Here is a 25,088-nt window from a genome sequence, read left to right as displayed (position 1 = left end):
TTTAAGATCTCTGATCAGACTCTCCCATCACCAAAACAAAATCCTAGTGAAAAATTAATGCAACACTGGATGCAAATAAATATTTACAGGGAAAATGCTGTAACAAATATCTGTCATGTTTTTTTTTTTGTATGTTAACGCCAAAAAACATAGAATATAATCTATTTAATTTCTTTCCTCATGTGTACTTTCAGAAAAATTAAGTAGTATAAAATGTTAATTACAGTTTCCTAATGCATTCACATGAAATTTGGTTGACTAGAGATGCGCATTTTATTATTATTATTATTATTATTATTATTATTATTACTACTATTATTATTATTAATAATTAATGTTTTAACACTGTGTGTTTAGGATCAGCTATGTGGTCGTGATCCCACTCTGACAGATGAACTGATGACCATTTTGACTGAGCTCACTCAGCTCAGCAAGACAACCAACGCCAAGGTGGCTCTGCGCGCTCGGCAGGTCAGAGGTCGCCCTCATCTCCCCTTTTTCTACAGCAACAGCACGCAAAATTCTGAAAGCAACAAACAGGAATTTGGACGTGTGATCAAAAAGCAGAACCGTTCAACTGCCTTACTTCGCCACTAGGTGTCACTAAAGCCCTACTACAGCAGTAGAGACAATATAGTGACAGGAGTTTTTAATGAGTATGAATTTAGGCATAGATTGATAATTACATGCTTCACACTCTATAGCCGTAGACAAATTCCGGGGGTAAAACTGCATGAAGGTATATGCTGTTGCAAGATGTCATAAGATAAGTAAAGAAGTATTGTGGTGTGTCATATGCTTGAAGGACCCCATTAATCTTCCTCATCCAGGTTCTGATAGCGTCCCACCTTCCCTCCTATGAGCTGCGACACAACCAGGTGGAGTCCATTTTCTTGTCTGCCATTGATATGTATGGGCACCAGTTCTGCATTGAGAACCTGCAGGTAGGTAGCAAACAAGATGGTTGTCCTTTCCATTATTGCGCCAACAAAATGGGTTAACACGTGACAATTTTCTTTCGTAGAAACTCATCCTTTCGGAAACGTCCATCTTTGATGTTCTGCCCAACTTCTTCTACCACAGTAATCAGGTGGTCAGGATGGCTGCCCTGGAGGTGAGACGAACAATGAGCTCCGTCCGACAGAATGTTTCCTGTAGCTGTAGCTCAACAAACTTACAGGCGCTTCGCATACTGTGTCTTCGTCTTCGTTGAACTCAGGTCTATGTCCGGAGAGCGTACATCGCCTATGAACTCAACAGCGTTCAGCATCGACAGCTGAAGGACAACACATGTGTGGTAGAGTTCCAGTTCATGCTTCCCACCTCGCATCCTAACAGGTAACACATGCCAGTGTGATCTCCAAAAGTTGTGGATTATTTTTCTACTTCTTTACTTAGTAGCTCTATGATGTATTTGATTATAAATATACAGTACAGTTTCTTTCAAAATACTTATGTTCTTTGATAAATTTTTTTTTAGGTGGGATTTTAGATAACAAAGTAGCACTGGTAAAGTCCCCCTGAATCTTACAATCATTTTTTTGCTTCAGTTATAGCTACGGGCTAGATAGATTTGCACTTCTAGATACTGCTATCTTTTGCATAATTTGGGTAATTTATGCAAAGGTGGACATTATTATATGACCTTTTTAAGCAGTTAGTTTTACTGGATTTCATTTGGGGTGAATAGATGTGAATTTGATCAGATTTTAATTTGTATAAAAGTATTTAACAATTGTAAATCTTCCTTTTGCTTCCTATTAACAGACTGTTTTTTGTACAATTTTATCACTTAAAATCCTGACAAAATATATTGGTGTTTGTGGTTTTGGTATGATAGAACTGAAAAAGGTCAAGAGGTTGAAATATTTTTCAAGAACACTGTATATTTGGTAATTAAAAAAAATAATCTCTTATAATTAAAGGTTCCTTGTGATTTGTGAACATTTCATCCATGTGCCATCCATTGTGTCCTTTATCCTCATTCTTTGTCGCACAAAGTAAAGTAGTTTAATTTACATTTTGTGACGTCTGAAAGCCACTAAATTCACATATTTAGAGTTCTAAAATGCAATGATTTTCCATTAAAATTAGAAACCAAAGCAAATACATTATATTTTATGTTAAACATAACAGAAGAAATCCTAATGACAGAGATGTTTGATTTGCTGGATTTCGGGTTTTGACGATAGATTTTTCCCTTTGTATGTTTTGACACTTTTGCTTGCTCCTCCCCCTCCTTGTTGCTTATATTTTTTGTGTGTTGCTCTTTGATTTTGCGGATTGCATTTGTTGATGTCCTGCTTATGCTATTCTGTTCTCATTCAGTTGCATGACATTTATCTGACATGGCTGAATTAACCTTTACGTTTGGCACATAATTTTAGACGACACAACAGCACGAGTGTGTTATAGGATCATCTCTTGAGAAAAATGAGTTGTTCAACATCTCATTATGCATGTTTTAAAAAGGAGCAGTCAGGAAGTGGGATATGTGTTGTTGGAGTTTTTTTTTCATTCTTTTGTTCATATTAGACTGTAATTCACCCAGGGTGACATTCCCGCACACTTCTCAACCTTGACTGTCTTCTTGTGCTGATGCTTGACACTAACCACATTGTAATCAATGTTGTTTGATTGCAGAGGGAACATCCCAACTCTCAACAGGTATTGTGAACATACTTTTTATCCCATAAACTAATGATTGTAGATTAGCTAGCTGCACAATAAAGTATAAACTACATACCATTTTAACAAAGACCTTCAAATGTCAGAAAAAAACCCAGAAACTTGTGCACACTAGTGCAATTTTTAGTGCAAAGTCTCTGGCCTTTATTTGTGCAAATGTTTTGTTTACGCTTATGTGTTAAGAGATTATGTGTTTAATCAAAACTGCTATGCAAGTCCTTCAGTGTTGCTTAGACGGTGTGTAATGTTACATAACAAAGAAAGTTATGGGAGAAATAACAAGTATGAGTAAGAATATCCAATACTAAAACTTCTACCCTGTCAGGAAAATGACCACTCCTATCCTGGACTATCTTAAGACCTGGGATGATAAAGCACAGGAACCAAAACCACAGGAGCTTAAATCCCAGGATAGTGAAGCTAAGGATGAGAATGCCGAGAAGAAAGATTTGGAATCTGAAGGAAGGTTAGATCCAAGAATGTCCTTAGTGCTCACAGTTGGTGCAACGTCTGGGAAATCTTCTTATCACCTACTGACTAACAACCTAACTAAATGAAAGGAAACAATCTAAAGGGTCTTTCTGGTGGGTCTAGCTTTTCTTTGTCACATGAGAAGTATATTTTCCTTCATTTAATGTGACTGACACAGCCGGTATCAGTTACATTAATTACATAAAAGACAATTGTTCTTGCTATTTTTTTCTTTCAAGTCCCTTATATCTTAGACGTGAGACTTTCTTCTGCTCTAATAGAAATTAGAGATGCACCGATCGAAGGTTTAAATATGATAACCACGCAAAAACACAAAATCTTAGCAAGTATTTTTATGTCTAATTTCTAGTGCAGATATAGGAACTTGTCAAGAATTCCTTAATATGGATAAAAGAAAAGTACTTGTCTCGGTATCAATTTTTTTTTCACTTATAACAGGACATTTTTTACATGTTATAAGTGGGGAAAAATGTAGAAGCGCAGACTTTTTTTCGCGTTTTATATTATAGTCTTCTTTACTCAGTAAAAGTGTCCAGAGTCCAGTTGTTGCGGTGAAAGAGTACGGTGCGTTTGCTGAACAGAAAAATATTGGATTTTCATCCCATTCCATTCACAAGTTGATTTCTCGGTGCATCTCTAAATTTCTGGGAGTTTTGCTTACAGACCTGCCAGAAAACAGAGGGATCAAAACTGAGTTGTTTTTTTTTTTAAGGTGGACTGGGGAAACCCTCACCTTCAATTTAGCCAAACTGGCAGTTTTTCCTCAACGTTGTTTTACGTTTACATTTTAGGATGTCCTTCTCATCCAACCTGAACCACTACGGCATGATGCATGTGGCCAGTGTAAGCGATGTCCTGCTGGACACGTCTTTTACACCACCCTGTCAACGGATGGGAGCCATGGTTTCTTTCCGCACCTTCCAAGAGTTTACAAGGTCAGTATCTTTTTTTTTTTTTTTACCCCTGGTATCACTGAGAGAAAAATAAAATGTTAAACATTTCTAAAATATATTTTATGATTTTCGTCTCCTTGCAGGAACATTAATGATGTCCTGAGCTGCTTTTCTGACTCACCGCCTGCAAGTCCTATGTTCCCTGATGGAGGCAACCCTGTCCTGTACGGTGAAGAGGACAGCAAGGTGATGACTAGAGACCAGCGCAGCCATGTAATTGACTTGTACATTTGTGTAACCTGAAATAAATACAGCTTAATTTATCATACAGAATGTCCAGGAAGAGCCTATCCACATCCTGAATGTAGCGATAAAGACAGACAGCGACATCGACGACGATGGCCTGGCAGCCATGTTTCGGGAGTTCACTCAGTCAAAGGTTAGCAAAGGTTGTTGTTGACAAACAAGTATTTCTCAATTTCACAAGCAGCATTTAAAATTTGTGATACGCACAAAAAAGTTCATGCAGCGCTGAAATTGTTTTATTTCAGAAATCATTGCTCTTTGAACACGGCATCCGAAGACTGACATTTCTAGTAGCTCAGAAGGTAGGAATTTTGATTGCCATGGAGTACACCGTCTGCTTCTTCGCATGTCACCAATTGAGCAGTTTTAATGGCATCTCACGGAATATAACAAATGTACTAAGTCTTGCATGTTTCTTTCTGTAATTATTTGTATTTTATAAACAATTATATTGAACTGCATTACTGTGATAATTACACTAATCATTTGAAATTTAGCTTGTCTTCTCTCTTTCTCTGTATCTTTCTGCATGCCTCGCCTTTGTTCATTTTTGATGATAGGATTTCAGAAAACAAGTCAACTGTGAGGTGGACCAAAGGTTTCATGTAAGTACTGAGAGACAAGTGAAGTCTGGTTTGTTCTTGCTCACCTTTATTGAGGAAGAGCGTACTAAAAATCAAGTTAATGTCAAATCTAACTTGATTCTAATAAACATTCATCATTAAATAGTCTCTCGTAATAGACAAGTTGTCGTTTTTCCAGTATTATCATGTCTTTCCATCTACTCTGACCAGTTTTTATATATATTCTAATGAAAAGCATCTCCACAGCATAATGCATCTACCACCATGCTTGAAGGGGGTGGATGGGGTGTTCAGGGTAATATGCAGGCTAAGTTTTTAGTCTCATGTAGAAGTTTCCATGTAGGCCAAAAGTTTAATCTGGTTTCATCTAAGCAGAGAATCATCGTCCACCTTTTTTGGTTGGTTCCTATCTATGCTGATGAACCTACATTTATAGAAAAAGGAAACCATGTATCCTTCTCTTCTTGTTTGTCAATTTGGATTAAATTTGAAAAGACTTGCATGTCTTCCACCTCTGTAAAAAATTTTTTACGTAATTTGTCTTTTTGTAGAGGTATAACAAGAGCCCAATCATGCTAGCTGCCATATATTACAGAGAGGGTATTCCGCTAGTTTTCCCTCCTATGTGATATATATATATATATATATATATATTTTCATTCCAAGGTCTCGCATTGTAAAATATATTTTTTTCTTTAAATCTATAATGTTAAGTAGAAGCTATGTTTAATCACAATCCCAAATCATGTCTTTGGAGGTTTGCAGCTCTCTCATCATCGCATCAGCTGCGAGTTGATAAGAGCATCTCCAGGCATTGTTTTGGCAAGTGGGACGCTTCATCTGATAGCGTCAGACAGTGCTACCAGGCATTATTCAGAAGATTACATGTCTCTGAGGGAAGAAGATATTTTATTCATCAGCATAGCAAGTGCTGCATGCATACGTGGCTTGTCAGTGCACCAATGATAACTTGCTGCTTTTGTGAACACTCTGATTGTATGGCTGATAAATTATAGCGAGAAAACATCAATGCACTGCATTAGGAACGCAGCAGACTTACTCCCTGCGGAGTAGTGAAAGCTAGAACCAGACTATGCCTTTTCACCTGCTATGAGGTTTGAATGCTTTAAAGGTTACCTTCTATTAATGTATGTTTTGTCAAAAATTTTATTCACAGAGAGAATTCCCAAAATTCTTCACATTCCGGGCGAGAGATAAGGTAGGTGTTGACCTAAAACGGGTTAAAGTGTCCACTCTTTGCTAAATATCATCAGTTGCTAACATTAAACTGATTAACCGTCTTCCATTTCCATTATATTTGGAAAGAAAACAGATTTACCACTCGTACCCCTCCCTCTGCACTCCTGAGTTTTATTCTTTCCGAATCAGTGATGACTCGTCTTGTCCAGCACGCCTGATAGTTTCTGTGCAACTGCACTCCACTAAAACTCATTACAGTAATGAACTCTTTAATTATGTTCCCCATTTAAGAGAAATGACACCCATTAGCAGCTTCCTGAGATTAAGATTGTTAAGGATTTCATTTACTTAATACATTGTGTTGCTCCAAGGCGTCTCTCTACTCTTATATCAACTCGATCCTAATATGTTCTCCTGCTACTTCTCCTATTAAAAAGACTGTTAGATGTTATAACTAGAGAAAATGTGTTTAGATATGAGTTGAAAGAAGCTTTTTCAAAACTTTCTTGAGCTAACTGTTGGTTTCGTCTCTTTGCTTTTCCTCTCAGTTTGAAGAAGACAGGATCTATCGACACCTGGAGCCGGCACTGGCTTTCCAGTTGGAGCTCAACCGCATGCGCAATTTTGCACTGACCGCCATTCCCTGCGCCAACCACAAGATGCACCTGTACCTGGGCGCAGCCCGTGTGGAGGTGGGCACAGAGGTTACCGACTATCGATTCTTTGTCCGAGCAATCATCCGCCATTCCGATCTGGTCACAAAGGTGAGTAAAGATGGACCCCCACCCCCATCTAAATAATCAAAATTTAGATATTTCTTAATATTAATCAAACTACTGTTCTGTTGACTTAATAGGAAGCTTCCTTTGAATACCTTCACAATGAAGCAGAGCGTCTTCTGCTGGAAGCCATGGATGAACTGGAGGTGGCTTTCAACAACACATCTGTAAGGACGGACTGTAACCACATCTTCCTCAACTTTGTCCCTACAGTCATCATGGACCCATCAAAGGTTTGTCAAACATTTGACACGCAGCACAGATTATCATGAGCGCGTTTGCTGCTTAGTAATTTAATTCCGTACAAACGTTAGATCGAGGAGTCTGTGCGCTCCATGGTGATGCGCTATGGCAGCCGTCTATGGAAGCTTCGCGTCCTACAAGCTGAACTAAAGATCAACATCCGCCTGACTCCGACTGGAAAGCAAATTCCTATCCGGCTCTTCCTAACTAATGAGTCAGGCTACTACCTGGATATCAGTCTGTACAAGGAGGTCACCGACTCCCGAACAGGACAGGTGGGACCCAAAGATCGACAGGTGGGGCACTCATCCATTTTCCATCTCATCCTCTTTTTATTGTCCAGTCTTGGGCAAGGGACTACAAATTATTTATAGAAAGCTATGGTTCTGCTTGCATTTTGTGAGTAAAGAACTTTTAAAAAATGTATTTAAAAAAGTCACTTTTAAGATTTGTGACAATTCAGGGGGGATCCTCTATTTGGTTTTGTGCCCTTTGCCTGGTGGACAATTTTTTTTTGTGTTATTTTGCTTCCTGCAGCAGATGAGGTAAGACTCGCTTCATCCAGCCATTGGGTCATCATCCTTTCATCCCTGTGATTCATTCATTAACTTCATGTTAAAAAGAAAAAGACTACATCCATATTAAACAATCACCAAACATTTACTTTGGTTCACATTTCCATTTATTTGTTTATTTTTTCAGAGGGTTTGGGGGGGATTAGTTATCCATTGATTTATTCGTGTATTCCTTCTACATGACTGAGAGGTTACTATTTTGTTTCTTAATTGAAGATTGGAGTAACTCATGAGAGAGATCAGTAAAATTTAAATAGGAACCAATCTTTTACAGTTTGAGTGTATCAAAGCCTTAAAAAAAGGAGAATATTGTCCTGATTCAGCCAATCAGTTTCTTTCTGTTTTGATTTACAGAATAAGAAATACATTGTGGGGTTGGGTGATGTATGATAGACACGTGATCAATACCTATTATCTAATATAAAATGTCTAATTTCGCTAAACTCTGATCCAGAACAGCACTTCGTTGTAGGCAGAAGGCAGAGGAAAGGCTTTAACTGCTCAACCTCTCAGGCTAAGCTAAGAAAGATTTGTGGAATCAGCTGATTCACTTGCTCTTTGGTTACCTAGCAACAATTTAAGTAACATGCCAGCAGCAGCTTCATCTTGCCCTCAACATATTCGGCCATATTTCACTCCTCGGAGGTCAGCGCGTGCTCAAGTCGACGTCGTAGAGAGAACGTCCCTAGGTCCCGAAGCGAACGTCCCTGGGACACGTTCTCATAAAGGTATTTTTCATTTTTCTTAAGACTGCGGACGTGTAGTCTGTGTCGAATTGTGTTCACATCGAACTGTTTACGAATTGCGACACCGAGCTCAGCATGTTGAGAGTCTGCTTTGCGTGACTGCTGCTCTGTGCAGCACTGACAGTTGTACGGCGTCTGGTGGAGAAGAAAGAGTTCTAGACGCCCGACTAGCTCATCAAACTTGCTAGTATCCATTATGATTGTGGGAAATGAAGGACTTGTAAGAAAATGTAAGCTTGAAATCACCGACAGTGCACGCGGAGTCTGTGGAGTGGAAGTCGTTTCATGTTCCACCATTCGGCGCTTTTGAAAGTGTGCGGAGAGCCAAGTCGATGTTCTGTCAGATCACCATACGCTGTCAGATTGTCCTACGCTTAGCACGAATTGATGGCTATATCTATCAGACAAGTATACACTGTCACTACCATATGATTTTATTTAATCAGCAACATAGACTCATTACGTAGATCGTCATACACTTTGCTATTAACAGCTGTGTAACGTCCTGACTTAGCGGTTGAGTGGGCTAATGAATTTTACATGGGCTTGTGTTGTAGTTGACTGCAGCTGCAGCTAGACCCTGCTTTAAATCCACTTTGAAACCACGATAATGCGTGTATATTTATCTAGTTATCATCGAAAACAATTTAATGACTTATTTTCGTCACAACTTCGCGTACGCTGAACTGACGGCTCCTCTGACTGTCGGACTTATTAATGCGCATGCGCAGGCATTCGTCCTCGCTGCGTGTATGCTCTTCTGACAGCGCATGATAATATGATAGAACACCGGCGCTTATAGTAATGCGGACCCCGGAAACGTTTCTGGTGTCGGCGCTTTTGGTGCACGCTGTCATGCGCCCGGTTCAAAGCGTCAATTCTGAATCTAGCTTTACTGCATAGAAAAATAATAAAAACAAAAACGTCTCGGTGTAGTGAAAGGAGAAAATTAGCTAAATAGTTTAAGAGGACATTGTGGATAAAACAGGAAGGGCAGGTTGGGAGTATTTTGCATACTTAAAACAAAAAAAGTAATCGATAATTATCAATATGAAATTACATGAAGTCTTTCTTTATTACAAACATGTAAAATGTCAAAGAAAAATAAAATGGAAGATGACAAAAAGTACATCGGAAAATTAATCAAACGCGAAAACAAAACTTTCATTTGTTTTCTCGTTTGAAAACAAGTAAACAAATTACTCTTTTTAATCCAACAAAGAGTAGGAAGAGGACAAAAATTATTAACGCCTGTGAAATGCTTATTGTAATACTTTTTCAGCCATATTGCCCAGCCTTATAAGTACTTCAGTCCTATGACTTGGAGGATGCCACCGCACTTGTGAATTTTCAGTGGTGCAGCGAGACAAGAAACTTCTAAGTTCTTTTTGTTGTTTTTCAGACTTTACTTAACTGGAATTGACGGGTTGGACCTCTTACAAAATTGGTTATTATAAATTAATCGGATTTCTGATCGGTGCATCTCTACTTTTTCATTAGATTAAAGGGGATCACTGTTTATAGTTGCAATAGAATTTAACTACGATTGTGAGTCATTGGTACTATGATATGTCATAATCATTAAAAAATTATTTTATTTTTTCCATTTTAATCCCAAGTTTGAAGACAACAGTGCGTAAGTAAATTGGCTAATTTTATAATTTGTCTTTCCAGATTATGTTCCAGGCATATGGTGACAAACAAGGCCCCTTGCATGGCATGTTAATCAATACACCTTACGTGACCAAGGACCTGTTACAGTCCAAGCGCTTCCAGGCCCAATCTTTGGGCACCACATATGTCTACGACTTTCCTGAAATGTTCAGACAGGTATTGTACAGAAACTTGATTCTTATTAAAAATGTTGCATATTTCTTAATGCCCATTTCTGTCTTTTTGTTATCGCCTAGGCTTTGAAAAAGCTGTGGAACTCTAGTCAGGCCTATGCTTTTCTACCTGAATGCCCGCCTCCTCCCGAGCTCCTCACCTTCACCGAGCTGGTTCTGGATGCACAGGGTCAGCTGGTGCAGATGAACAGACTCCCAGGAGGAAATGAGGTCAGTGAGCTGCATAGACGAACACATACAATAAAAACGGAAGTTTTTCTGTAAATATTTTTGACATATATATATTTTTAAGTATGTAATTCATGATTTCCTCTGTAGGTGTCTCTGTTGCTTTGGCTGTCTGTTTGAGTTGTTGTCAGGCACTTTCTTCCCTGCAAAGCTCAGGATTTTAGTCAATAAAGTCAGAACTTTTTCCAGATGATTGCATTTATATCAAGCAACAAAAACAAATATAAACAATTTATATAAAATCCTGTGTCCAGTTTTGTAGCTTCTTTTCAAATCAGTCTTAAAGCAAATCTTAAATCTTAAAATTTAGTATTCATAATTAGTTTTTTTTTTTTTTTTCCTTTATCACTCTAAATTGTCTATTTGTCTGTGCAGATTGGCATGGTGGCGTGGCGGATGACTCTGCGAACCCCCGAGTATCCAGCAGGACGTGAGATCATAGTCATAAGCAATGATATCACTCACAAGATAGGCTCATTTGGACCTCAGGAGGACGTTCTGTTTCTGCGAGCTTCCGAGATGGCGAGGGAGAGTGGCATCCCTCGCATCTACATCGCAGCAAACAGCGGCGCCCGCATCGGCCTGGCGGAGGAGATCCGACACATGTTCCACGTGGCCTGGCAGGATCCAGCTGATCCATACAAGGTCAGGAAATGTTTCAGGCAACATAAACCAACTCAGGGTTGTTGGATGTAATCTGCAGAGAGTATTATTTATTTGCAAAAACAAATATAGTTTTCTTCTTCTTACAAGATTTTCCTGTTTTATAAGGGGAAAAGTCATCTGTTTTTCCACAACTTCATTTCAGAAATCCATATTATTTGTTTTCTATCAACATTTCCGTCTATTTATGTTTAATTTACTATGAGTTCTATATTCTCTGCAGGGTTTCAAGTATCTGTACCTCACACCTCAGGACTACAAAAAGGTCTCAGCTCTTAACTCTGTACATTGTGAACATGTGGAAGACGAAGGGGAATCGAGGTAATATTTGTTGTTTTTATTACAAAATCTTGCTGCAGAATGCGAGAAGTATGCATCGTTCTTTTGAAATTGTGTAATATCCACAATGTCTGCCGGTCACATTTGGTTTGGATGTAAACTGTAGATCCTATCATGCAGGTACAAGATCACTGACATTATTGGAAAGGAGGAGGGGCTTGGTGTGGAGAACCTGAGGGGATCTGGAATGATTGCTGGAGAATCTTCTTTAGCTTACGAGGAGATCATCACCATGAATCTGGTAAGACTAAAGCATACATGTTTAACTTGAGCGAAGGCGTGAGCACTACCTCACAATTCTGTGGGTTTCATTGGGATTTCATGTGATAGCCAACACAAGGTATGTAGCTGTAAAATGGAAAGAAAATGTCCATGTGTATAAATCTGAAAAGTGTGGCCAACATTTCACTAAAATCCAGTGCAGCCAATTACTTTCAGAAGTTGTTTAATTAATCAGCTCCTACATGATATTGTCATGGGGTTTTTTTTTTAATTGTTTTTTTTTAATTTTGTTGTGTCTTAAAAACGACTGATTTGTTACGTTTATAATTTAAGTTTTTCAAAATGTTGCAATCAAAATAGCAAATGTTATTGCAAAGCTTTATTTTTGCTATAACTTGATCTTACAAAAAAAGTTTAAATTGCTGCACATAACTTTCCCAAAAAAGAAAGGAATTTAACATATTTAAAATTTAAAATGCAGTCAACATTTGCACGCTCCTTCTTGAAATAGCATCCTTAAGACACATAAAATTATGGCCAGTGCAGTTGTGAACATGCAAAAGAAGAATCAAATATTGATAATTCAACTTAACACAAACTGTATACACGGTATAAGCCAATCCTACAGAACATCTCAAAACATTTTTAACCATTTAGCATCATATATGATTTCATGTTGTAGTTTTGACTTTCCAGAGGTGTCCTAAAACAGAAAGTTAAATTAGAATGGGGCTTAAAGGACTGGTCCAAATGCAGCCCTGGTGCAATGATTGGTCCGAAAAGACGGAAATACAGAAAAATGCTACCGTGATTGGTCAGATTTGTGAAAGAGTTGCAATGACTGAATTTGTATTAACAGTCGGGATCTCAGATTTCTAGAGGGACTAATTATTAATTAAATGGTGTTGAAAGATAACGGTAGTGGTGGCATCACGATGGTTTGGGAGACTTAACAGACAAGGAAATTAAACCTGCAGCCAGAGAGACAATATAGCAATTTAAATCAAGGCATATGCATGTCTTAAAGTGAACATATGCCATAAGACTTACAGCTGAATGCATCTAAAGGTGATTCAGCAGAGCATTGACTCAGAGGATCTAAGTACAAATTCACATCACACTTTTTGGATTTTTATTTGGTAAAAAATATTTAAAAAGTATAGGCTTTTGTTCTGTTTCATATATGATACTCTGTGTTGGCATATCACATAAAATCCCAAGAAAACATATTGAAGTTTGTGGTGTGAACCTGACAAAATGTGAAACGGTTCAAGCCTTACAAACACTCTTGCTCTATTAAAGATGGCATGTTGCTACTTTGAAAATATCTGATATTTTAGGACGCTTGTCTCACAGGTCACATGTCGAGCCATCGGCATCGGAGCCTATCTGGTGAGGCTTGGACAGAGAACAATCCAGGTGGACAACTCTCACATCATCCTCACTGGAGCTGGAGCGCTCAACAAGGTAAAATGAGCTCAAATGCACAATCTGTGCTTCGGCATAAAGACAATTTACTTTTTTTTTGTTAGTGGAATCAGTGTGAGCACCAAATGAGCTGTTCCTTAAATTAGCACCAGTAATGAATCTGCATTTTAATGAGGAAAATCTCTTAAAGGATTTACTAGTTGACTATTAAAATTTAAAGCCATTAAGGAGAGAAGTTCAAATAAGTGTTAGTGAAACACTTTTTTTTTTTAAACCTGTTTTGCGATATAATGAAGAAATCCTATAGAAGGACATGATTGGAGGACGAAGGAGTGTTTTTTTTTTGTGTGTGTCAAAAAAGAGAAAAGGATTCCTCTCGAATTTTTTTTTTTTTTTTTTTCCGTGGCTTGTTCCGACTCGCTGATCCTGCAATTTTCAGGCTCGCTCTTCTCTGCTCTGCTCTGTTCTACAAGGATTCCCTTTCCGACGGCAGCCACGGGCCTGCCTGCCACTCAAAGCGGAATAATTGAAAGCGAACCATGAAGCTGTATTTGCATAGAAATAGAGTGACATGCCAGAGGCTGCAGTGCAGGACACCCATATCATTTGTTTTTAATCAAAATGAAAAGTTTTGCTGATGCAGATTGTTTTTCTGCACACAGTTGATGTGTGCGTGCGCGTGTGTCTGTACGCTTCATTGCCTCCTGCTGTCTTGCTTTCCATTCTCTGTCCTTGTCAGTGCATTAGGATGACTCCATTTCAAATTATATGACACGCTGCAACATGGTAAACCATGCAAATGGCCAAATGATGGCATACAAATATTCCTGGAAGCTCAGTTATTAGATCGTCCTGCTGTTTATCTCCATTTGTGGGAGCAGTGATTGTTATTTAAAAATATTTGCAGTCTAGATGATGTATATCTGTGTGCGGTGCTGTAAAATTGTATTTTCCATTTTTGTTTTTGTCACATTTAAAGACAAGAATAACCTGAATATGACTGACATTTTCCAAATGAAGATCTCATTTACTGCTTAAAAAAAGTTCTACCTGAAACCCAATAACTTGGGTTGCCATCAGCGACAGCATCTGGCGTTTTTGTAAACGCTAGATGCTAGGATGAGTATTTTTTGCATCACTGGGGAGAAATTGGAGTGTCAAAGGCTCAGAAATCTTTAGTGATTTTTCTGCCTACTTCATGCTATCAGACAAGATGCGCTTATTTTTTATTCTACACATCAGACAGTCATCAGACTCTGGTGTGGATTGGGAAATTCAGCCATTAAATTTAATAATAGTTTGTTCACTATTTAGGAAGATTAGAAAATTTCCTTTGAAAAAATAAATAATTTGAAAGTTGCTGTTCGGGTTTACTCAGGTTATCTACGTCATCTGATATTAGGGCTGCAACTAACGAGTAATAGATTTTTCTGTTGATTTATTTTTCCGAAGATTAATTGGATAAATGATTGGCACATTCAGCAGATTTTTAATTTAATCACCTTTTTAAATACAGCATTAGAAATACATTCAAATAAGTAACTAATTCAATCCCCATATATATATATATATAGATATAGATATCTATATATATATCTATATCTATAGATATATATATAGATATCTATATATATATCTATATCTATAGATATATATATAGATATCTATATATATATCTATATCTATAGATATATATATATATAGATATCTATATATATATCTATAGATATCGATATATATCTATATATAGATATATATACACACAGAAACCATTGTATTGCCTATTGCCAAAATAAAGCATTAAATGAATGAATGTTTGGTTATTTGTTGCAAAGGACTCATCTAAAGCTAAATAAAAAAATACTTCCCAGATCAACAGGTGAAAAGCTCAACCCGTTTTGCTTAACTTAGCATCATCATAATCATTTCATAATTGGATGAGAAAAAGTGCCTATTGTGAGTTGTTCTTTTTTTTTTTTTTATTACAAAATTTGATCCAGTTAAAGCTAGAACTGTTCCACTTGAGAACTTCTAAGTAAAACATATTTGTGGAAGCAGTTTATTTACTAGCTTCAATGCAAATTGTAAATATTTTCTCGAACAGTTTTGCCTCAATTACTGCTCCGAGTATGTTGTTCTTTCAGCCAAGGGCCTCGTCTTAAATATGTACTCCAGTTAACATTGGCGTATATATTAAACTAGATTAAAGATTAAAACTCTAGATTAAACTAGAGTTTGAATCCAGAGTTTAAAACTCTAGATTTAAACATAGAGTTATATATAGAGTTAACAGTCATTTCAATAATCGGTTCATCATGATTATTCCAATTAATTGTTTCATCCCTATCTGAAGATAAAATATGTTTCATGATCTGCAACATTAAGCGCAACAAATAAACAAACCTGCTGATCTGTAAGGATAAAGTAGTTTCTTTTTTGTTTTTTGTTATTTTTAATGGAACTGTATATTTATATTTCATTCAATTTTGAGGAAAGTAAGGAGTCTCTTCCAGCTAATCCGTCATATGGATTCTTGGCTATTAGCTGAAATGTAATAGGGAGCAGCAGGCAGCCACCCGCAGATCATCATTTCATTAGCTGCTAGAAAACGCTCCGATTTTCATGGGGAGTGGATAGTAACTACTACCACAAATACCCCAGTGAGCTGTTGCTACCAGTTGGCCTCGAGTTTTTGTCATCCCACTCTGTCCCTCGTCCAATATCTCCTCTTCCTCCTCCTGCTCTTCCTCTCTCCGCCATGGAATCTTAATGAAGCAGGCGATGGCCAGAGGCTCAGAGGTTTTGTGTATGTCAAGGTGACTGTAATGTTTCTTGGGGCTGCCGCCTCTCCTGACAGCTTTAGGAGAGTGCCCCAGATTTGTGGCCAGATACATAACCATTAATGGTAATAAAGAAAGTAAATGATGGCTGAAAAGGTGAGAGCTGAGGGTAGGGATTGAGCGCCACTCTTGATTTTTATGGGAGCATGTCAGCGCCCGGCCACCTGTTCTGAGCTGCTTATGAAAATAGGGTGGGCTGACAGGGGAGACTTTATGGCTTCACCTGAGTGACGTGGAGAGAGGGAAGAAGTTCGAAACTTCCAACTTGCTCCTTTTTGAAGCCTGTTTGCCGGTTACATCTGGACGATTCGCAACGTATCAGCAAATACCATGCAAAAGACCAAAATTAGTTGTTCATCATCTCTGAAAATCCTGGGGTAAGATGAGGCAGGATCTGTTTCTGAGGCCACTGGCCTGTTCCTGCTGTGATGCTGTGCTCTCCCGCTTGTTGTCGCCTCTATTGACAAAGACGCTGTTCCTTGGAATGTCTTCATCTGTGTCGGATCTCATTAAACTCAGTTGAAAATACCTTCAGCTGTCAATATTGGTTATTTCTTTGAGAGCTTCTGGAAGAGATTATCAGGATTATGAAGTAATCATTACTTCATAATCTTTTCTAAGAAAAACTAAGGTTTTCTTAGAAAAGATATACATCTTTTTCTAAGATGGATAGATAGAAAGTTTTTCTTTCTATCTATTTTAAGAAAAACAAAGTTGTTTTTTTTTCAGACATTTTTTTATTTTTATATGATCAAAAGAGCAGAAACTATTCCTGTACTGTAAACGTTTCCCACAACTGCAAAGGTCAATGTATTTTACTGGAATTTTAATATGATATGCCGACTCAAAGTTGTGTATCATTCTGAAGTGGAAGGAATTGGATAAATGATTTTACACATTTTCAATCAAAATATGAAAATATTGTTCTTGGACTTTGACTGGGTCATTTTATCTGTTATGTAAATAACTTATTTGGCATTGTTCGACTAAAAGTGGAATCTTCACTCAACTTTTTTCCTTTTTTTTTTTTTTTTTTGCAGCCACCCACAGCTTTTCTTCCAACGTTACTCTGTTCAGGTTCCTATTATGCATTACTTTGAGCAGAACTATCACATAAAATCCCCCCAAAAACTGCAGTCATTTTACTCTGAAAAGAAAGTTTGAGCTAAACTCATTTAAAGTTTAGACATTTATATTACTATTTATATTGTTCACCCTGTGAGCGACTTGAACCGGAAAACAAGTTCCTTATTTGTGTGAACGTCTTGGCTTGTAAATCTCTCTCTGAATGCAATTCTGGGAATGAACCATTTAAAATGTTGTATTTTCCTTCTTAAATTTGATACTCATTCGTGTTTTCAGGTGCTAGGCAGAGAGGTGTACACCTCCAACAACCAACTGGGTGGAATTCAGATCATGCACAACAACGGTGTGACCCACAGTACTGTCTGCGATGACTTTGAGGGCGTCTTTAACTTGTTGCAGTGGCTGTCCTACATGCCCAAGGTAATCTTACTCTTGTTGACTTTCGCACAAATGAAATTAAAGGGCTGTTCTGTACGTTTATAACATGAATGTTCCTTAGTGTAAATCCAATCCAGTACCCATCATCAGTGCAAAGGATCCCATAGATCGTCTGGTGGAGTTTGTGCCGACCAAGACACCTTATGATCCTCGCTGGATGCTGGCAGGACGTCCTAGTCAAAGTAAGTCCCTTATGCCTCTGAAATAAATAAAAAAATAGACATCCTATAGACCTTGCAGATAATGCCGATCTTACTAAAGAAAGTAAATATTTCAGACAAAAGTTAGAAGATATATTTAAGTTCATATCACCCAGCCTGTTTTTTCTCATCCTGTTTATGTTTCAGTGGAACTCGTGCTCTGTTACTCGTGAGACTTAGAATTTGCTAGTATTCACTCTCCTGGCTTCTAAGCTGTAATGATGAATATAACTTACCAATTTGATGTTGCTCCTCTAATTATTAGTGCTGCTTCATCTGCAACTGATAAAAGTTGCAGTCTGATTCTCTGCGTCTTTTGAAGCGCACGTACAGATTTATCATTTCAGACCAAGAGTTAAAGGTTGGAACAATTCATTAGAATATATAAAGGCTATTAAGTAAATAAAGTATTAAAGGCAAGGTCATCAGCAGAATGTGTGTAGTACATCTTGCTCTGCAGGTTAAACAGTGGTGTAATTACAGGAGATTTGAGGTACGGTGTGGGAACTCTGTCAACTTCTCTGTTAGCGAGGAGTGGCGAGGCCTAATTGAATGGTAACCTCTAAGGCCGGGCATGTTCCTTGGAGTGCGCAAGCAGAAAAACCGCTGAGCTAGGCTGCTTCTACAGTCATCCATCATGGCCGCTGCTAAGCACACAGAAGGAACAAAATGAGGCGAGACAGAATCCAGAAACAAGTTGAGGAAATAGAGGGAGAAGGGATAATTATATAGCGATTGATTTGTCTGCTTTTGGTGTCCTATTCACCTGGGGTCTGAATAAAGCTTTGTAATGATGATGCTTGTAACTCTTCTCTTTGTGAAGATCCAAAGGGTTCCTGGCAGAGTGGATTCTTTGACCAAGGCTCCTTCATGGAGATCATGCAGCCCTGGGCTCAGAGTGTGGTGGTGGGCAGAGCCAGGTATATTCAACACTCACAAACATTAGCTTTGTGAAATGTTTTGGGAGTTTCTTTGTGACTGTTTTCCTGTTTTTTTGTTGTTTTTTTTTCCAGGTTGGGAGGGATACCTACTGGTGTTGTTGCAGTGGAAACCAGGACAGTGGAGCTGTCAATCCCAGCTGATCCAGCCAATTTGGACTCGGAGGCAAAGGTAAGATTCACTTTGAGTGAAAAGGTGGAGTACCTCACCAGATGTTTCCATCCTTCCTTTCTTTCTTTCTGGCTTCATCCTTCACTCATCTCCTTTCTGATTTTCTTTCTTCCTTACTTGTTCACTTTCATCTTTTCATGACGGTTTTCTTTCTATCTACCTTTCTTTTTTTGTTTCTTCGTTTCTATTGCTTCCTCTATGTTTGTGGGGTTTTTTCTCATTCTCTTTCCCTGTCTTTCCTTCCTTGTCTGTTTTTTTCTTCTCCCATCATTCTTTTCTTCCTTGTGAAAAAAGTCTGGAATATTTACATAAAAAAATGTGCAGTGGAAAAGCTCAAAGGATAAGAATACCTTGGCTGGACGCTGTGTATTAGTATTAGAATACTAATTGTGGTATTGATGCTGAATATCCTGTTTTTCTGTGTCTTAGATCATCCAGCAGGCGGGACAGGTGTGGTTTCCAGACTCTGCTTTTAAAACAGCACAAGCCATCAAGGATCTGAACCGAGAGGGTTTACCTCTCATTGTGTTTTCCAACTGGAGAGGCTTTTCTGGGGGAATGAAAGGTTTTTTCCTCCTCCTTGGTCATCTACCACCATGACAGCAGCAAACTTTCTGTAATCTAACTTGAAACGATTCTTCCCAGACATGTACGACCAGGTGTTGAAGTTTGGAGCCTTCATCGTGGACGGACTGAGGGAGTACAAGCAGCCCGTTCTAGTTTACATCCCCCCTCATGCGGAGCTGAGAGGAGGCTCCTGGGTGGTCATAGATCCCACCATAAACCCCCGTCACATGGAAATGTATGCCGACAAGGACAGCAGGTAAGTTCATAAAGCTGAAAGATATAAATTAACAGGGTTGCAAAAAACTTGCACTCCTTTTCAACACTTTCACGTTTTGGAATTTTACAGGATATTTTACATAAATATCACCGGATTTAATGTGACAAAAGGGGAGAGGACGATTTTCTTCCTTATGCTTAAAAACTGTCTTTAAATGGATGCCGCAAAATACCAACCCAATCTTTGTAGCTTATTTGTTTAAAATCTTGAACATTGCACATCATTTTCTATTGATTAAACAGTCATCTTCTACTTTATGTTGGTCTATCACATGAAATCGCAACATAATCTACTGACGTTTGTGGTTGAAGTGAAGCTAAATTGGACTGAAAAGGATCTTAATCATTAACTTCATTGCGTCTCTTTTTCAGAGGCGGCGTGTTGGAGCCTGAAGGAACAGTGGAGATCAAGTTCAGAAAGAAGGACCTGGTGAAAACCATGAGGAGAGTAGATCCAGTCTACATGGGCTTGGCCGAGAGGCTTGGTGAGCCCTGCCATCTTTACACCAGATGCTTTTTCACTTGTAGCCCTCTTTTCAGTTCAGTGGGTTAGTCGTACATCAAGTGGGACTTGTGTGTGCTTTCCCCACCCTGCTTTATTTTGGTGTTGATTGTGTCATCTTCGCTGCAGTCCCCCAGGAGACGTGTCAATCACAGCCCACTCGGATCAATCACCAACTCCCCGGTGCAGGCTATTGATTTTGGTTTGCTCTGATTCTGCGCTGGTTTGGCGCTTTAAGCAAAACATGATGGAATAAAGGTTGGCTTCTGGAGGGCTGGAGAGCTTACAGATTGGAATTGACAGAAATCAGCAAGGGGTTTGGGAGGGGGGAGGTTGGAGCTCCAAAACAAAATGCTGTTGATTCTTTAGCTTCATTCACATGGGGAACTTGAATTGATGGTAACGGGATAAGGAGATGAGGAAAGGTGAATACACACTGGGAGTTCTTTTTTTGATTGTAGAATTTTTTGTGTTTTAGATTCAAGCCTCACCTTTATTGGCTTTGGCAACAATGATTTATGCAGTGTTTATCAGCCACATTAAAGGATATTAGTGTTAATGAGTCAGTCTAGAAGTTATTAAGAATCTATTTGACTCTAATATGTCAAGAGGATGGTTATTCTGATGGTCTAATTCTATTTTTATGGTCTAATTTAATCTATAGTGGTTTATTAAAAAAAAGAGGCAAACAAAACAAAGTCCAGAGTTTCAAAGCTACTTTGATAATCCAGCAGCCTTTGGTATTTGTTAAAAGTGAATAACATTTTATTTATTTTTTTTATTGCCTCAAACCAAAGATCTCAGTTTTCCAGGTTTTCATATTCAAGAAGATTGAAACAAGTCCTTTTGTTTCAAACAGAATTTAGAAATGTTAACTATGAGCTTGTGCTTTGATAAAAAGAGGGAAAGACGTTCAGCAAAGGAACCAGGACTAAAGTCGAATTCGGGACGGCCGCACTGAGGTCAAACATGGCCTTCTACTGAATATGACAATGCAGAGTCCCAAACGTGACTAAAAAGATGAGCAAAGAAAGTCAGGATTTCACTTTAACAACATAGCAGTTTAAAGGTTTTAGGTTGATCGAATGCTTTAATGTTGACAGCCATATATATAATGAATGACTATTCATAGAATTATTTTTAAAGCATCTCGGATCAGATTTGTGCTGCTACTGAATATCAATGGTGATGATTTTTTTCAGTTTTTTTTTTTATTATTAAAATGTTACTAAGCAGTTTAAAAGGTCTGAAAAAACTTCTTTTTTAAAAAAAAAAAAAAAAGAGGAAAATTATGAACTACAATTTAATTTTGTCTATATCCTAAAATCCACTCTGACTGAGCAGAAGAGCAAAGACTCTTTGGGTGTTCACCATTTTTGCTTAAAATTGGGTCATTTGAATCTGAACAGGAACTCCAGAGCTGAGCCCCGCTGACCGCAAAGAGCTGGAGACCAAACTGAAGGAGCGAGAGGAGTTCCTGCTGCCCATCTACCATCAGGTGGCCGTGCAGTTCGCCGACCTCCACGACACGCCGGGGCGCATGCAGGAGAAGGGCGTGATCACGGTGAGAGCTCAGACCTCCATTTGTTCATGTGTGGCGTCAGAGGGAGCGTGTAGTAAGTGAATCACCTGAAAAGCCCCCGGGGCAGCATCGGTCTAGCTGCTGCTGTACCTGTCCAGTGAATAATGTTTGGTCTTACCAAGCTGCGCGACTCGTCTTCATAATTATCTTCTGATGACCCTGGTCAATCATCTCACCTAGTATAGAGCAGCCTGAGGCAGGCCTCAGCTCATCCTGCACCTCCACAGTCCCATCCCTCACACACACACATACACTCTTTGCTCACATTACCAGAAGGGTGTTTCACAGATGGATGGTTGCCAGTGTTTTATTACACGCCGTATTCACCCAAGAAGATTATTATTTGAACTCCACTCCATGTTTACCTTAGTCTGCCTAGAGAAATCTGGGATTGAGTCTTTGACTGATTGTGATCACTCAACTCAGAGGTCTGCATTTCTTTGATAAGCGTTAAGAAAATATCCCGCAAGTTTTATACTTAATTTTTAAAAACACAACTAATAAATGATCCAATTTTTGTAAATTGATATTTAGTCGTCTTACATAGTCCAACAGAAACCATGGGATATTCCACTTTTCAGACTTCGAGTTTTTCCAAGTCCTCTCCAATGTAAAATGCAGAACACTTTATGAAATTGTAAACACATGAGACTATCTGTAGTATCTAAAAGTCATATTTTGATACTTAATGCGCTCTCTTTGCCCTTTTTCCCCCACTCAGGATATCCTGGAATGGCAAACGTCCCGTCAGTTCTTCTACTGGCGTCTGAGGCGCCTGCTGCTTGAGGGCACAGTGAAGAGGAAAATCCAGGCCGCCAACAGTGAGCTGACAGACGGCCAGATTCAGGCGATGCTGCGGCGCTGGTTTGTGGAGGCAGAGGGGACTGTGAAGGTAAAAGTCTAGTATAGCCGTGAGCACCAGCTGATTTTGGAAGTAAAGTATGAAAAAGTCTTTTTTTTTCTTTATCATTCTGATTAATAGAGTCAGAATATCAATAACTATTCAAAAAGTACAATTTTGCTAGCGTGTGGGGATGGTGTTCTTCAAGTCATGCTCAGCATTTTGTAGATGTTCACTGATAAACTTCAAATAGGATTTTTCATGCACCTTTGTTAAAGCAGGAGTCTGCAGGATTTTGTCAGTAGAAGAAAAATGCCTAGGACAGGTTTTCCTACCCACCAGTTTTTTTTGTTTCATTTTATAAGCTTACTTCTGGAATTTTCAAAAATATATATATTCTCTCTGTATTAAAATAAAACTGGCAAAACTGTTTGCTAAATTATCAAGTGATCAAATCGAATTCCAACCAACATGGACATGTTTCTATGCGTTTATAAGGAAACTCTGCTAACTCTGACCATATTAGAAGTTTTCCATATGAGTATTTTATTTGGAAAATTTGATCTCTTATTCAGCCACCCATTATCTGTGTTCACAGTTATCTCTCACTTGAAGTGAGCCAGTTGTCCAGCATCTGTAGGTTGCTGAGTGAGAGGCTCTGCGGAAAGCCAGCCGACTCGCATCCGGGTCAGCCACAGCGGCAGCCTTAATAGACCTCATGAAGGGAAACATCAGACGAAATGGGCCGGTGCTTATCACCAAATAATCAGCCGCAACAGATTGGTCAATAAACTAAAACATCCCTCAAAGATCCAGAAACGGCGCTTCCCTCCTGGGCCGGTCTGGGTTTCAGACGAGCAGCTGCTGCTGTGACGGGAGCCAGCTCGGCGCCGGAGATCGCTCAAGAAAAAGGCCTTGTTAGCTCATACGTTACTCCGGTCCCGCCCGCCTGTCTTAAGCCACAATTAATCACGGCCCTGGCACGCACAGATAGGAGAGCAACACACTGTTTCTTAATTAAAAGCAAACAGATTAAAAATGATTAATAAGGGCATTAAATGTTCTCGTGGACCTCAAGCAGGACTGCTCAGGAGCAGCAAGAGCCTATTAAGGCCTCCCTCCCCCCAAATCTTTGCTAAGCCCCGCAGCCTGGCTTTGTTTGGGAGCAGAAATAACTGCACTTATGAATGCTAATTTTTTTTTTTCTGACCAGACCAGTCAATAAGAAATGAAGACTTTACCTTTTTTGCTGTTAATATTTATTTGTTCCTCCTATAGCTTTTACTCATTATCTTTATATATATAAACTGAAATTACCCTTTTCTTATCCTTGTCACCACCTAAGGAGAAAAAATTAAAAAAATTAAATTATATATATACAAAATGTGATGGATTTTATCTTTATTATTATAATTTTTTTATTATTATTTTACAAATATGAAGCTGAAATTTGGCAATTGAAAGCAGCATCGTTTATAGATATTCCCATATATAAAACTGAATTCCAAATCACTTTATTGGCAAATAAATTCAAACTGTATGTAATTTAATCCTGAACTTGAAACACTGTCCCAATGGGGAAACACGATAGCGGCAGAGTCATGCTGTGAGCATGCTTTTCTTCAACTGCTTAAAATTGTTGGGAGGATCGGCCTACAAACCACAATGGCATGGATTTGAACAAATCACATTCATTTCTTGCATGGCCCAGTCAAAGTCCAGCTCTAAATCCCATTGCGAATCTGTCGCAGGACTTGAAAATTTATATTTATTGATGCTTGTTATTGAATCTGATTGACTTTGAACTATTTTATAAAGGAAAAAAAAACATACACTTTATTCATGTTATTATTCATCCTTTTTTTTGTTTGTTTGTTTGCTCAGGCGTATCTGTGGGACAACAATGAAGAGGTGGTGGCCTGGCTGGAGAGGCAGCTAGCTGAAGAAGAGGGCGCCAGGTCCGTCATCGACGAGAACATCAAGTACATCCGGCGGGATCACCTCCTCAAGCAGATCCGCAGGTGATGACTCGCCCGATTCCGCTCCAGAGATTAGTTTAAAAGACGTAACGTCGTTTGAGCTAAAGCCACTTTTTCTTCCAGCCTCGTGCAAGCCAATCCAGAGGTGGCTATGGACTCCATCGTACACATGACCCAGCACATCTCCGCCACGCAGAGAGCTGAGGTTGTGCGGATCCTGTCCACCATGGAGGCGTCTACCTCGTCCTAACAGGAGCCGCGTCTTCGTCCCACAGCTCATTTCTCTCAGCTGTGGCAGAAATGACTCTGAGCTGGAAACACTGGACCAGAGGAGCCGGGTTGATGCAACGTTCAATACGGGACTGCTGATGAAACGTGGGCAATGATTCTCGCTCAGCAAGACGGTAGATAGTTGACATTAGCTCTAAAATTTT

General features: G+C 38.8%; 1 protein-coding gene across 7 annotated transcripts in view; it reads left to right on the top strand.

Moving 5' to 3' along the window:
• The window catches only part of acaca (acetyl-CoA carboxylase alpha), a 37,185-nt gene that overhangs the window by 10,864 nt on the left and 1,233 nt on the right, over positions 1-25,088 (top strand). For 3 of the 7 annotated variants that reach the window (XM_044140461.1, XM_044140462.1, XM_044140458.1), the window contains exons 24-55: positions 358-471; positions 831-944; positions 1,025-1,114; positions 1,220-1,338; positions 2,644-2,667; positions 3,014-3,154; positions 3,972-4,115; positions 4,217-4,319; positions 4,405-4,512; positions 4,625-4,681; positions 4,940-4,984; positions 6,141-6,182; positions 6,712-6,927; positions 7,020-7,175; positions 7,257-7,481; positions 10,181-10,336; positions 10,417-10,563; positions 10,957-11,226; positions 11,468-11,565; positions 11,704-11,824; positions 13,162-13,272; positions 17,436-17,579; positions 17,659-17,779; positions 18,621-18,717; positions 18,811-18,907; positions 19,337-19,472; positions 19,553-19,730; positions 20,123-20,235; positions 21,662-21,816; positions 22,556-22,726; positions 24,560-24,696; positions 24,778-25,088. The exon at positions 24,778-25,088 is cut by the window's right edge and continues 1,233 nt beyond it. In XM_044140461.1, coding sequence (XP_043996396.1) covers positions 358-471; positions 831-944; positions 1,025-1,114; positions 1,220-1,338; positions 2,644-2,667; positions 3,014-3,154; positions 3,972-4,115; positions 4,217-4,319; positions 4,405-4,512; positions 4,625-4,681; positions 4,940-4,984; positions 6,141-6,182; positions 6,712-6,927; positions 7,020-7,175; positions 7,257-7,481; positions 10,181-10,336; positions 10,417-10,563; positions 10,957-11,226; positions 11,468-11,565; positions 11,704-11,824; positions 13,162-13,272; positions 17,436-17,579; positions 17,659-17,779; positions 18,621-18,717; positions 18,811-18,907; positions 19,337-19,472; positions 19,553-19,730; positions 20,123-20,235; positions 21,662-21,816; positions 22,556-22,726; positions 24,560-24,696; positions 24,778-24,904 — 4,077 coding nt within the window. In that variant the 3' untranslated portion in view covers positions 24,905-25,088. The remainder of the gene's footprint in view (positions 1-357; positions 472-830; positions 945-1,024; positions 1,115-1,219; positions 1,339-2,643; positions 2,668-3,013; positions 3,155-3,971; positions 4,116-4,216; positions 4,320-4,404; positions 4,513-4,624; positions 4,682-4,939; positions 4,985-6,140; positions 6,183-6,711; positions 6,928-7,019; positions 7,176-7,256; positions 7,482-10,180; positions 10,337-10,416; positions 10,564-10,956; positions 11,227-11,467; positions 11,566-11,703; positions 11,825-13,161; positions 13,273-17,435; positions 17,580-17,658; positions 17,780-18,620; positions 18,718-18,810; positions 18,908-19,336; positions 19,473-19,552; positions 19,731-20,122; positions 20,236-21,661; positions 21,817-22,555; positions 22,727-24,559; positions 24,697-24,777) is intronic. The other 4 variants (XM_044140463.1, XM_044140459.1, XM_044140464.1 and 1 more) reach the window with 4 other exon arrangements.

This window comes from Gambusia affinis, linkage group LG15 (genome assembly GCF_019740435.1).
Source record: "Gambusia affinis linkage group LG15, SWU_Gaff_1.0, whole genome shotgun sequence".
In the NCBI taxonomy this organism is placed as follows: Eukaryota; Metazoa; Chordata; class Actinopteri; order Cyprinodontiformes; family Poeciliidae; genus Gambusia; species Gambusia affinis.
The sequence above is the reverse complement of the archived record's forward strand: the minus strand, read 5'-3'. Positions and strand labels throughout refer to the sequence as shown.